Below are 13,961 nucleotides of genomic sequence, written 5' to 3'. Positions count from 1 at the left end.
AACATAGAGGAGGAGGGGGAATGGGGCCAGCCTGCTGGAGGTTGAGGGATGAGAGCCAAGGATGTCAAGGGGTAAAAGGATGATTGTCCCACAGCCTAGAGACAAGGGGAAGGGGAGGGGAGGATCAGGAAGAGAAGTCCTCGAGATTCCTACTGGACTGGGCAGGTGGGTCAGGGATATAGGGAGGGAGACCACAGCCCTGCCCCCCGGGGAAGGGAGAAGTGTGCCATTTCTCCTGGGGTGACCTCAGGGAGAAGGGCTGGCTTTGGCCCTGTAGATAGAAGTGGCATGGTATGGCACAGAAAGGACTCTTCCGGGACCACTCACAGTCCAGAAAGATTCTTCCTCTAGTCCTTTCTGCAAGACCTCATCCTAGAGATGCTGCCTGCAAATGTAGCAAGTACAGTCCAAGCTTGGGTGGGGAACAGGGACATGGAGAGAAGCCACTTCTAGCAAAGCATTCCTCTTGAGTCTCTTGGTCCCCCCCACTCCTTGTAATCCCAGGTTCTAGGTGTCACTGCTCAAAGGCAACCCACGGATTTTAGCCAAAGCCCAACAGGGTTTTGGTTAAGCCAAAAGAGAAGTGCTAGCACTAGAAATGGCTTCTCTCCACTGTTTCCTCTAGCCACGAGGAGGAAGGATGGATAAATGAAAGGCTTCACAGCACCTAGAGATAGAAGATAAGCCCCATCCGAGATGGTGCTCTTCTTGCTATTGTCTTCCTCCTTCTAGCTTAGAGGAAGTCCAAAGGAAGGTCCCTTCCCAAACTAAGACTAGGCCAAAGAAGGAAACACTGTGCTAAGTTAATACTGAGCAACACAGCAAGTTTGCTCTTTCTCTCTCTCTCTGCCACTAGGCCCCCCTATCCCTCCTAGCCCCTAAAGAAGAAAGTTTAACTACCCTGCATTTCCTAGGAACCCAGACACCACACTACCACACCTCTAAAGACCAGGGAAGCTCTAGCCCAGAATGCCTGTTCTTTCCTAGCAGGACACCTTCCAAGTCTGAGAAAGCCCAGCTTGGCCAGCCTCTGGCCCAACCTCCAAGACAATGCCAAAGCTAGAACCTACCCTAGAGATAATATAGCCCAAACCCCTCCTGTTATAGGAGGATACTGATGCTCACAGAGGGACAGTGACTTGTCCAAAGCCACACAGTTAGTCACAGGTAGAGTCAGGACTCCAGCCTAGGTCTCCTGACTCTCCATCCCATGCCCTTACAGAGAGCTTCAAGTCACTGTCTTGCTGACCTGGGTGCTATCCCCTGTCCCAGGGGGGTGGATGGGGAAGGAGGAGAGCTGCAGACATGACTGGCTCCTCTGAGGCCAATCTTGTCTCCACAGTAAGCTGGAGTCAAAGTTCCAACCCTGTACCTGCTCTTCACCTAGTTAGACACTGCAAATTCTTTAAAATTTAGTGCAAGCTCTTGAATGTTTTCCCACACGTATCCTTGCAGAAAGACTCCTGCGTGACTCCAGCGTTCTTATGTAAGCAGACAACAACAAAAAAGCCCTGGCTGGAAGACATAGCACGAGAAGCGGTGGTTTTGATGCTCTCTGGCAGACAGCTACCAGCTGGGAGTTCTGATGTCATTTATCTGTGTCATTCCCACACGTATCTGCAAGGGGGAGTTCCTTCTCTTTCACAAGTTATTGACTAAGGGGAAAAATATTTTTGTGGGGGAATGAATAGAGCTGCTGGTTTTCTCCTGGTTAGATAGTCAAAAAATTATTAGCCCACAAGAGATCCATGATTCCTAGGGAACATTCCCTAGGTGTACACATTGTCTCCTGGATTCAAATCACCAGAGAACAGGACAGTTCCTCTGACATACTAAGTACCTCCCCGTCACCTGCTCCTCCCTTGAATGGTCCTAGGAGGTAAAGCAAAAGCAGGTCTCTCTTTGGCCAGGTCTACGTATATCACTTTATTACCAGCAAAGAGCCCTTTTAAAGTCATCCCAAAGGTCCCACCATGGCACCTTTAATAATTAAATGACTTAAGAAAATAATTTTGTACGCAATGAATTTGAGAATTTACGATTTTTGCTTTCAAAGTTTCTGGGAATAATTTTGGCTTCTGGCTGATTCAAGGGGGAAATTTCTAGCAGTTGGCATCACCCTCCTTCTTTGGCTCAGTGCCCATGAGCCTGGGCCCTTCCAGTGTGTCACTCAAAGTCCTGGACAAGAACCGAGTAGTGACCAACTGGCCTGTGGCATGTGCGGCCCTCCCAAGGATTACAGTCAACTCCATTGCCTCACGCTTCCTTTTCCAGGGCATGCACATCAATGCCAGCTGACCATCTGGAGCCTTCTCCTCCACCCTTGGGGGATGACCGGGGCACTGTTTTCTGATCCTGCCCTTAGGGAAACACCAAGGCCTCATGCTCACATAAACTGAAAAATCAAAAACTTTTCTTTAATTGCCAAAGTGGGACGTTCAAGTCATTCTAAGAGAAGAATGTAACTTTCTCATCGGGGTGGATCAAGGATACAATCTTCCTTCCTTTGGGCCGATGTTCTGAGACATCTGGGGCTCTGGGGCTCCTTCTACCCCTTTCCTCAAGGAGCCCAGGAGAAGAACGAGCAAGCTTGAAGAGCTCTCCTTGCCAAAGTGGCTGTGATTCTTTCCTGATAAGAGTCTCCACCAGCTCTGCCAGGGGCTGGCAGGACTCCTTTGGCCATTGTATGGAGAAAGAGTGGTTAGTGTATGAAGGATGAGGAACATACCCAGAAGGGTCCCACTGAATCAAACAAATACACAGATCCTAGGGACCAACCCCCAAAAGGCTCTGGATGGCTCACGCTTCCAACCAGTGCCTTCCTTCTACTCCTTAGTGATCTTATACCTCTCTGGGGCCAGAGGCCACGGAACAGTTTGTGCACGCCCCCACTCCCTACCACCAGAAACCCACTCCTAGATCTGAGAAACTCAGGATTTGGAATGGCCTCCTTTGGGGCAGAGATTCCATCTGGCCTTTTCCTGTCCAAACACATGCACTTTTGCCAAATCCTTCCCTCTAATGGCTTAAATGTTCTTCCACACGCAAAGAGTCCCAGACACTTGTCTCCAATGACAATATTACCACTGGTTCTTTACCAAGACTAAATAATGCTGGAAACCCACTGCGTGCCTTGGCTATTCATGTTCACTAGACACGTGGTGCTCTAGGGTAGACCCTGTGATCCATATGTTGCTAGGACATTCTCTCTCTCAAACCCTGGAGGGCCTAGGGACACCCTGATTCATCCTGGAAATCCATCTGACAGCTCAAAGTGAAGGAATTAGAGCCACAGACCTGACTTGCTTTTAACCACTAAAAGAGGTTTAACAAGGTCAAAAATGCTCTACCCTGGCTAATAAACAATGTGCTCTTAGGGCACAGAGAAACAATAGGACTTTAGGCACTAAAAAGTGACACTCCGCCCAGATCCAGCCTGGGAGAAGACCAGAGAGAAAGGGAGTGGGAAAGTAAGAAATTCCCAGCCCTTATTGGGTCCACCCCCTATACAGGTCAGAGGAGGTGCAGGGGTAATTGAGGAGAATACCCTTCAGAACACAAGTTCTCAGGAGCCTGCAGCTCCAAAGCCCCACCACACAAATGCGGCCTCCCAAGCTTTGCAAACAGTCCTTTCCACCTGACGCTTGTCAGTATCAAGTGGGTGGCCCCCTATGGAAGAGTCTAGATTGGGCTCCTGACCTTGATGCTTCTGTGTTCCCAAGAGAACGCCTGGGGAAGCGTGGCATAGGGAAGAAAAGATTCTCTTTTATTTTGGAAACAAATCAAAAGGGGATTAAGGAATGAAGCACCTTAAGCAATGCCCCCTTGAGAATACTTTTCAAGACCCTAGGGTCTTCACAGGCATAACTTTGGCTCAACAACATTTCCCTTCTAAGAGCCAAGAGTGGCCAGCAAGGGAAGGGGTGGGGAGCAGAGGATGGGAGGAGGAGGATCAGGGGAGGTTGGTGCTGAGAGGTGGTCCCTGCCCTCCTCGGCCCCTCCACCGAAGGAAAACGCTGCTCTGGCTGGCACAGGGGGCGGGAGGTCCCGCTCCTTCTCCCTGGTACATAGGCATTATCTCTTTTTAAAATCTGTATATAATATATATATATTTATATTCTGTATATATATATATTTATATATATGTATATGGTCTATGTACATGTATTGCACAGGCCTCTTGCAGCCACCCTGTTCCTGCCTTGTCAATGATAGCGGTTCCTCTTCTCTTCACTTTCGGACGTGTAGTCACGGGACCTGATACCATTCTGAAGGTTGATGAGTGAGTCCTTCATCTGTAAGACAAGGAAGCCCGCCCCAGGCCCGGGTTTGTGCCCTCAGTGGGCTTCTCCATGCAGCAGCACCTGCCACAATTACCTATGACAGGTCAGGCCGTGGAACTAAAGGGCTCCCAGAACAAGGGGGCTTCTCAGGGGGCACAGTCTCAGGCAGAAAGGGGACAGCAAGTCTAGCAATGGAATGACCCCGCGCCCCCGGCCAGGTGAGGCTCAGTCATCTGTAGCCCTTGTACCACTGAATCAAGAACTTCCTCTATGCATTCAGCTGCTACAAGGGGCCACTTACTTGACCTTCTTGCACTCATTTGACTTGGTTTCCCCACCAGTTCTGAATATGTTGCGTGCCTGTCTCTGCACAAGTGGCTACGCTGTTTCCCCAGCCTGGGAATCTTTTTGCTCTTGACTATTCCAATCTCACCCATCTGTTAAAGCCCAGAACAAATCCTCTTTCTCTGGCTCACGATCATCTCTCTCCTCCTGGCCTCTCAGATCCCACACACCAGGGCTCTGGACTACAGTCATCCTTAGCTGCTTTGTTTCCTGTTTACTTGAACCAGAATTGTATCTTATCCTTCCCTTATACACCCAGGGGCACAGGGCAGACAACTAAGTAGGCTCCCAGTTGGTACCCATAGCAGTGAATTAACATTTTTAGGTCATAGGATGGAGTCTAAATGGGGCAGTTCCAGTGGGAGAATCCTAAAATGGCCCATCATATCACATGTTTAAATATAAATACTATCTCTGAGGAAGCTGCTCTGTCAACAACACAACATTTCCTGGTTAAATGGTCATGGACTTTGAGAACCTCTGGTCTCTCTGCCCGATCTACCACATTCTTCTCTCTGGCTCTTCTATATCCTCTGCTCAATATAGACGAGGGACCATTGCTGTTCTTTTAAAAGTTACCTTTAGGCTGGCCAGTTACTTCACTGGTTAGAGTGCAGCCTTATAACACCAAGGTCATGGGTTTGGATTCCCATACCAGCCTGCCACCAAAAAAAAGCTACTTTTAAAGGGAATAAAACAAAATACCTCTCTTAACACTTATAACGGTAGAGTCCACCAGGCCATAAATCTGACATCCCTAAGCCCCAAGTTGAGGGGCCCACCCAAAACAGAATTCTAGAGCTGGAAGAGACCTCTGGGTCATCCAGTCCCACTGCTCTCATCCATCATCATCTAGTCGCTTACAATGAACACTTACAACGTTGGAATCTCAGTTCTCCCAAGTAGCTCATTCTGTTACTGGAGAGCTCTAGCCATAGTAGTCTGTTTTTATTTGATGACTGAAAAATTGAATTCCCTGTAACTTCTAGCCCTAGTTCAGTTCTCTGGGGCTTTTCAATAAGTCTAACCCTGCTTCCCTTGTTGGCCTGAATGTCTGAAGACCACCCTGTGCCCAAACCCTGGTGTTCCCTTCTCTCGGGTACATCTTCGAAATTCCACGAACCTTTTTGATACAATAGGATTTCCAAACTCCTCGCTAAGCTGACCTCTTTTGCTTAAAAAAAAAAAAAAAAAAAAAAAAAAAAATGCCGTCCTTAAGTGTGGCTCCAAAGCTAGACATGATACTCTAAAACTGGATCCTGATTGCTGCATTAAGATCTTCTCTCCTTAATTTGGAGCTAAGACCAAACTATGAAGAGGAAATAAAGTTTAACATTGATGAGTGCCTCCCACGTGTCACTGAATCCTGAACACACTTCCATGAGGCTATGATAACGATTCCTATTTTATAAACGAAGACACTGAAGCTCACTAATATTAAGTCCTTTGCTCAGGATCACAAAATTAGTGGCAAGGTTGAGATTCCATCTCGGGTCGGGCTGACCACAAAACATCAGAAAGACACCTCCTTGGGAACAGAAATTTTAATGTGGCAGGACAAATCCTGGGTCTGTTACCTTCCTAATTCTTTTGCACAGCACAGGTAGGTTCCTGCTGTCTTGGCAACCACATGCGGATGCTTCTTATAAGATATTTAATTATTCCAGGGGAAGGAGGAAGTTCCCTCCCCCGAGGAAACTAAGCTAATTATTGACTGCCCCGGGGATGATTTTTCTTAAATAGCTGCATCTAATTTTTTAGAGGAATGCAGGCAACTGTACTATAAAGCTGGTGCTGTGAGATGAAGACATGACACAGTCACCTTCCCAGACTGTCAGTGCAGCGCCTTTGGGGAGGAGCAGCGTGCGGGAGGTCCTGTGCCTTTAAGGGCAGCAGAAGGTGGTGGCAGATACCAAAAGGAATTTAAAAGATGTGCCCTCTGGGTAGACAAACCCCCATAAAAGGGGGGTTCTCTGTTTAAAAGCCTGTCAGATGGCTATGGGTTACCAAAAAAATAACAAGTTCTCCTTCCACCTAACCTACCGCCTTCCTATTGCTAATCCTGTGTGCTACACCCTATTGCTTTTATTTTCGGGGATGCACCTGTGTTTCTATCAGCCCATCACAGCTTTACGGTTAGCACAATGGATGACCTGGGAGAGGAATGGGTGGGAGGAGGAAGTCCGCAGGGCGGTGATGGAGACTGTGAGCTTTCTCACAGCCTAAGGAGGGAGCACTGGCCTTGGAAGACTAGGGGAAGCAGAGAAGGTGGTGCACCTCACCTGGTCAAGAAGCATCACTGAGGATTTGATGATCTCCCTCCATTTTTGGAGCTCAGTATCGTGGTACTTTTGTTGGGACTCTAAGAGCTGGGCCCATTCTGTCTGAGACTGGGGTAACCTGTGGGGCAGAAGAAGGGGCACCCCAGCAGCTGGAGTTATGCTCAGCGGACTGTCCTGTGCTCCCAGACCCCTAAAGGACAGAGAGTCACATCAGAGTGCTTTGTCCTCTGCTCACTGCCCCCGGTTCCCCTATGCCCCAAATCAGAAGAGGACTGAAACTATAGGGACAGATTCTCAGAGCTTGTCAATGGGCTCATCCCAAAGAGCTATCCACGGGGCAAGGGCAGCGGGGCAGTCCCAAGGAGACCAGGAGGCAGGAGCCAGAGCTCGGCACTGGGCGGGGTGGAGGGAGAGGTGAGGGGGCGAGGCCATGCTTACCTCTCCTGGAGCCTCAGACCCTGCCAGGCAGTGAGGGTCTGGGTAGTATACTCCAGCATCCAGAGTTTGTAGAAGAGCATCATGTTAAGGATGACCAGCAGCACCAGACTAGGATGGAGACACAGGGAGAAAAGCCACAGCAATGAGGCAACCTGAGCCAGGATACCCCCCACCCCCTAAGTCTGCTGCCCCTGACCGCCGGGACACCCAGAGCACTGCAGTGAGTGAGCGAGTGAGCCGTAGGGATGCAGTGAGGGGGAAAGAGAGAAGCGGTCTGATCTGCAGGGGCTGGGACAGCAGGAGAGCATGGAGAGGCATGGGGTGAAGGCACTGGAAAGGAGAGACACACAGTCACCCGAATCTGGATGACTGCAGGGAAAGAGGCAAGGTGGAGGGGAAGAGATGAGGGGTGAAGGGAGTAATCATAGAGCCAGTACCTGAAACAGATCCTAATGGGAGCAAGGGAGAAAAATGGGGAGGAGGCAAAGGTTAGAAACAGACGGGTGTGGGGATGGGAAAATGCACCTCACCTGAGCCAGAGGGCAGGTGAGCGTCTATGAGAAAGGAGGACTAGAAGCAAAGACACAGTGGAAGAGGCGACCCAGCAAGGAAAGAGCAGGAGGGAGCAACTGTAAACAGACTCTTAGTACTTCATGGGAGCTAAACCGAGGAAAGATTCCTCCTCCCAACCCAACTTTAGGACACAACAGAAGGGTGGAACTGAAGGAGGAATTCCAGTGGGGTCCCCAGCTCTGCCCTGATATGCCCTCTAGATGCTAGTGGAACCTCCCTGAAGCTGCAGAGTTCCCTCCCCAAATTTGCCACTGTCTGCAGGGGTTACGGGGACCAGCTGAATTCTTCCAGAATCCAGGTCACAACTGGTGGGATACAGGAAGGAGATAAAGATAATCCAGGGCCTGGAGGACCCAGGCGAGATGAAGAGACGCAGAGACTGCACAAATTCTCCTCTCACCTTGGAGGCTGTCCAAAGGTCACTTTATAATATAAGCTCATGGGATGGACAGATGAAGACATGGGTAAACACAGGAGCCAGAGACACACAGAACTGGGTACAAATACTGACTTGCCACTTAAAAATTTAACTTTTGCTCACGTTTCCTAGCTTCTCTGAAACTCAATTTTCTCAATAGGGGCAATAACACCTACCTTCCTGGGGCACTGGATTAAACGGAATGTATATAAAACACCCTGGCACATAGCAGGTCCTCCACAAGGAGCGCTTCTTATCATTAAAGGAAGAAATATGGACACACATAGGAAAAGAAGATGACAAAAATGGGAAGTTAAACAAATAGACGGAAAAAAGTCCAGCAAAGGAAGAAAAGCTTATACTATGCCTTAGACTGTGTGTATGTGTGTGTGTGTGTGTGTGTGTGTGTGTGTGTGTGAGTGAGTGATACTGTATCTCTAATTTGTGCTTCCCGCATGATAGAAAGTAATCTTCCTTTAACTGGCTGCCGCAAATCCCTGGGGTTACTCAGATGTGTTCATGGAGTCTCTGAGTTCTCCCCAAGACCTTTTAAATTTTGTGTTGAATTTCGATGATACTGCCTTTAACAGTATCAGCACACCCCAGATCATCAGAACGCCCACATCTTTGGCGTGTGCTGCACACGATCTTAGTGCCTGTGGTGCGGTCTTTTGATTACAATCCAGTCTGTGCTAAGGGAAGGTCAAGGGACACCCTCATGTGCTGTCTGAGTGAAGGCTCCACAGTGATCTAAAGAGAGGAAAGAGGCGGGAGGCTGAGTCACTGCAGCAGGCGAAGGGTGGTAAGAGCTGCTGGGTGCAGGGCAAGCTATGCACGCCAGTCTCTTCCACGTGCAGGCTCTCGGCAGCCCCTCAGCCTGGATCCCACAGTGTGGAAGTATAAACTCTGATTACCCTAAATCTCCAAAGCCCCGAAGTTAGTGAACACCATGCCCTATGCTCTACTTGGGGGAGCAGACCCTCTGTACTTATTCAATATGCAAAAAGTGCTTACATACAGAACTAACCTGTGGTTATCATTTTCTGTTTATCAAACTCCAATACCAGAGATTTAGTTTTAACAGAACAATAGCATGAGTCACGTTCAATTGGTGTGGCTAAATGTGAATTTTACCGGTTTTATAGTGGTCTTCGCTTTTAATTTTGTAAGAACGTCTTGGTTTCTTATGCTATAGAGAATTTTGCATCTACTTTTACATCGTGTGTTCATGTAAGGTTAGTACGAGAGTCCTCTCATGTTCCTCCAGGATCGTCCGAGACCTCGTCTTCTTTGTCACACTCTATATACTCTCCAGGGATGGTCTCATTCACAGATAATTAAATCAGTGACTGCAGCCTGCCCTTGTCTCTCAGGCTCCAGGCCCACATCAACAAATATCTGTCACCTCCACCTGGATAACCTGTAGCAGCTCAGACACACCTGGAGCTGATAGTGTCTTCACTCACAACTTCTCACCAAATTCCAGATTCCTGCTAATGACACAACCATCCATGGTCCCTGGAATCATTGTTCATCTTCCTTCGTTACATAATCAGATAGTTATCGAGTCCTTACCTTCTAGGTTCTCTCAGCTCTAGCCCCCCATCTCAGTGTGACAGACACTCTCACCTACACCCCTGCAGTTCACTGACCTCCCTGCTCCAATCTGTTCTTCTCAAATCCATTTGCCATATTGTCATCAACGTGATTTTCGTTTACTTTTTTATTTTTTGGCGGCTGGCCAGTACAGGGATCAAACCCTGGACTTTGGTGTTATCAGCACCACACTCTAACCAACTGAGATAACTGGCCAGTGTGTGATTTTTTTTTTTTAAAAAAATGCAAATCTGACCATGTCACTCCTGGGCTTCCTTCAGAGTTTCCTGGGAGTAAGGCTGTGCCTCTGCCTCTATCTTTCTCAGAATGCCTCAGGGAAGGCTAGGAAGGGAGGTCGTAGAAGAGAGACTAAACTGGAGATGACCTTGTGCCTGGCGTGCAGCAGGTAGAGCCCCCATTTGGGCAGCTGCTGTACCTCCCACCCCCCTGTAGCACTCTGGCAGCACACCCCCAGCCAAGGAGAGGTGGGACGCCAGGCAGCAGGCTTGAACCAAGCGGAAGAGCTGTCCTTAGCTGTCCCAGCTGCTTCCTGCTTAAAGTGGCTTAGGAGGGTCCTAGGCAGGCAATGGCATGGACTCACACTTCAGACATCCGTCTGTTCATCCGTCTCGATCTCCATTTCTTTCGACTTCTTTTCTCCCTAGCCCAGTATCTTCCTGTGTAAGTTATTGAGTCTACTGTTTCATGCCATGGCAATTATTATAAAGCAACTACATTAAAATAAGCATCTGCTTTTCCTATACTGTAGTCATTGGTTTTGTCTGGCTACCCTGCCAAAGTGTGGGTCCTGTGTGTGCACGGCTCTAGTGCCTGGCACAGAGCAGACCACCAATGAATGAACAGAACACTAACATGCTCTGCAGCACCTCTCTGTCAGCATTTATCCAGCTGTGTAGGAATTCTGACAGTCCTTCTCTCTCCCACTTGGAACTCCGTTCCTGAAAGGCATGGACAATACACGCAGCACCTGCATCTCAAGGCCTAGCATACAGTAAATGCTGAATAAAACAGAGAAAAAGAAGCAAAGAGGTGAGAAACGACAGAGCAACCAATCCAGACAGAGAGGGCTAGAGAGCAAAGCAAAAAGACCCCAGGGACAACAGTGAGGGTGCTCATACGCTTCAAGAGACAGCGCATGAGGCACCAAGCGGGAAAGGCAAGGGGGAGACGGGGGGGCTGGGAGGAGAGCCGAGTGCCTTACACACAGCTGATAACCAGCAGCAGCTTGGACACACTCTGCAGGTGGAAACCATTGGGAGTGTCCTCAGGGATATGCCGTGTCTGCGTGGAACCTGTGGGGAAGATAAAGAGGCCATCGTCACCATCGAGGCCCACAGTCTGCCAGTGACTGACGTGACACTGGTCAACCAGCAACCCTTAGGGAATGCCAAAGAGCTTTCCATGATGCTGCCATGGCAACGATATGATGAACATCCCAGCCCTCCAACAGGAGAAGGCATGCTCCCCAAGGGCAAGGTCATGCATGCCCCGGGTCAGGTAGTCATTGAACAAATGAGGAAATCAACAGAGCTATGCAGCTAAGACACAATGATACAACCAGGTGATCTTTAGCTATGGCAGGGCAAGTGGCACTGGGCTGGGATTCGAGACAGCCAGCTCCTGGCTCAGGCTTTATGCATAACCAGCTACATGTTGTTGGGCAAGTAATATCACCACACTGAGAGTCAGTTCACTCAAATGCAATGTTAGTCTGACATGTAAGCATGTATGTAAATCTCACACGTAAGACACATAACATGCGAGCACTCGGGTTGAAGCTGGGGAGGGATGCAGAATGCTGGCACTGGCCTCCTCTTCTGCCTCCTCCCCTGTCCCCATCCAGCTCTGACGAACCCGCAGGGACGTGGAGTTTGGAAACCCTGGATTAGTTAGTCTTTAAGGCCACTTATAAGCCCAGGTTTCCATGACCGAGCAAAGACGTGAGGCTGTGGATGGCTGGAGGGAAGAGGAAGAAACACGAAGGGAGTCTATGGCCTGAGAGGGTCCTCGGTAGGCCCATGGGGGCTATGTGAGGGGCTGCCTTAGACACCCTGCACTCTGTGTTATGAGGAAATCTCTGGGGTCTGGGCCTCAGCTTTTCCTTAGTGTATTTCCCAAGAACTTGGAAGCTGCATACTTGAGCCTGTGGTGGTAGCCACTGGATAACATGATGGCATAAACCCAAAGGTGTTTTTGTTAAGCTGAGTACACATATGGGTTCAGCAGGGGCTGAGGAACTTAAAGGGCAGAGAAAAATAGATACAGCACTGGGAGCCTCAGATTTAACAAGTTATGTTCAAAATATACAAATTATTCCCAAGGCACAAAATGTGTGTGCACGAGCATGCCTTGGCCTGGGCACGCAGCTCCAGCCCAAAGCCCCAATCCATACCACCCATCCCCACCTGCCACACACCTGCCACATGCTTGGTCCTGTGACCCACATCTTCATCAGTGGGCGTGGTGACAGGGCTCATCACCTCTTCCAGGTGAGGCACCCGCAGGTGGGCATGGGGACGCTTCCTCCTCCGCACTGTCGGCGCCTTGCTGGCCTTCTCTTTAGGAGACTGTCTGTGCATCTCAGCCAGGTAGGTGCTCTCCGTTTTGGCCAGCTCACTCTCTTTCAGAAACAAGAGGGCCACATCAGAAGCCATCTTCCACCCAACACACTGGCCTCCAGAACTAACTCTCTACGGGAACTTTTTTCCCGTGCTGTAATCTGGGAAGTTGGCCGGGTGGGCAGATGACCTTCAGGGATGCCCATGATCCTTCAGAAGCATTTCTGAGACCTAGCCTCACCCAAACCCCTACTCTGGGTTGTTCAACACCATGTAGAGCCATATGTCCCCAACATCTGCACCCTCATATATACATTTTGGGGCAAATCCCACACTTCTTAGACAAATGCATTCAGAGGTGATTTGCAGACCCTTCTTATAACAGAATTACCACCAGTATCAATAGATCTGTGATTCTTTGAGGGGGTAGTATTACAGACCCCTTAATGATCTCAGAAAACTTATAGATACAGTCTCTTGAAAAATGCACATGTCCACATACATGCCAAATTTAGTATCCATTTCTGGGGCAGACTTAGGGACCCCATGAAACCACCTCATTGCTCCAGTCTCTCCCCCCATTTTCCATGTTTCCCATTTCCTAGAATGGTGGGGGACGGCTGTACAGTTCACCCAGTTTCTGCAGCTCAACCAGCAGCACCGACTGTAGCACCCACCTAAATGGCGGAAGTAGTCCTCCAGCCCACTCCAGAAGTTCTTCTCGATGAAGGTTTTTACTAACCCCCAGGGCTGTTTTCGATAGCGCAGCTCTGTGGAGACCCTGAGGAAAAAGTCAGAAACAAGAACAGTCATTTCCTGGGGGGACCTTTCTATGACGAAAAAAGGAAAATTCAGGTTTAAGTCAAAGCAGCTTCACATCTGTACTCCACGTAACAAGTTAAAATACCATTTCACATCTATCATATCACCAGATCTCCCTGACCACCCACTGAGGTTGGTGGAAATAGTAGATTTATCCCCATTTTATAGATGAGAAAACTGAGGTTTAGAATATTGAAGCAGACCAATGGCTAACAGCAAGGGCTTCTGGCTCCAAGCCCAGAGTCCTTCCATGACACCACACTGCCTCCTCCCGGGGGCTGCAGAGGGTGCCGAGCTGCCTGCCAACCAAGGGAAGGCTCAGGCCTGAAGTCAGACCCCTGTGAGTACGTTGCACTGAAAGAAAGCAAGATGACCCAGCCTTCCATCGGGGTCCTTCTCTCCTTCTCCAGAGACTCTGAAGTCCAAGTCAGGCTCTAGGTTTCATCACTTCCACCTTTAAGGGTATCCTCTGCTGCCTGCCCTGGCTCCTCCTCCCCACACCCGAGACCTCACCAGATCTTGCTCTTCTGCAGGTACACTCTCTCCCAGCCCATCGCATGCTGCCCTATCTCTTGCAGTACAGGCCGCTTCCTCCTGCACCCGGCTCTTTGCCTCCTCTTCAGAT

The 13,961-nt window shown here is 49.2% G+C and overlaps 1 protein-coding gene across 6 annotated transcripts in view; it reads right to left on the bottom strand.

The window, feature by feature from the left end:
- Positions 1-3,594: 3,594 nt before the first annotated feature.
- GRAMD1B (GRAM domain containing 1B) overlaps positions 3,595-13,961 on the bottom strand; it is a 159,251-nt gene continuing 148,884 nt past the window's right edge. For 4 of the 6 annotated variants that reach the window (XM_063092741.1, XM_063092745.1, XM_063092743.1 and 1 more), the window contains 6 exons: positions 13,192-13,295; positions 12,373-12,576; positions 11,158-11,248; positions 7,349-7,456; positions 6,911-7,100; positions 3,595-4,295 (listed from right to left, as the gene is read on the bottom strand). In XM_063092741.1, coding sequence (XP_062948811.1) covers positions 4,206-4,295; positions 6,911-7,100; positions 7,349-7,456; positions 11,158-11,248; positions 12,373-12,576; positions 13,192-13,295 — 787 coding nt within the window. In that variant the 3' untranslated portion in view covers positions 3,595-4,205. The remainder of the gene's footprint in view (positions 4,296-6,910; positions 7,101-7,348; positions 7,457-11,157; positions 11,249-12,372; positions 12,577-13,191; positions 13,296-13,961) is intronic. The other 2 variants (XM_063092742.1, XM_063092746.1) reach the window with 1 other exon arrangement.

This window comes from Cynocephalus volans, chromosome 4 (genome assembly GCF_027409185.1).
Source record: "Cynocephalus volans isolate mCynVol1 chromosome 4, mCynVol1.pri, whole genome shotgun sequence".
Taxonomy (NCBI): Eukaryota; Metazoa; Chordata; class Mammalia; order Dermoptera; family Cynocephalidae; genus Cynocephalus; species Cynocephalus volans.
Note: the sequence above shows the minus strand (reverse complement) of the source record. Positions and strands in the feature narration are given on the sequence as shown.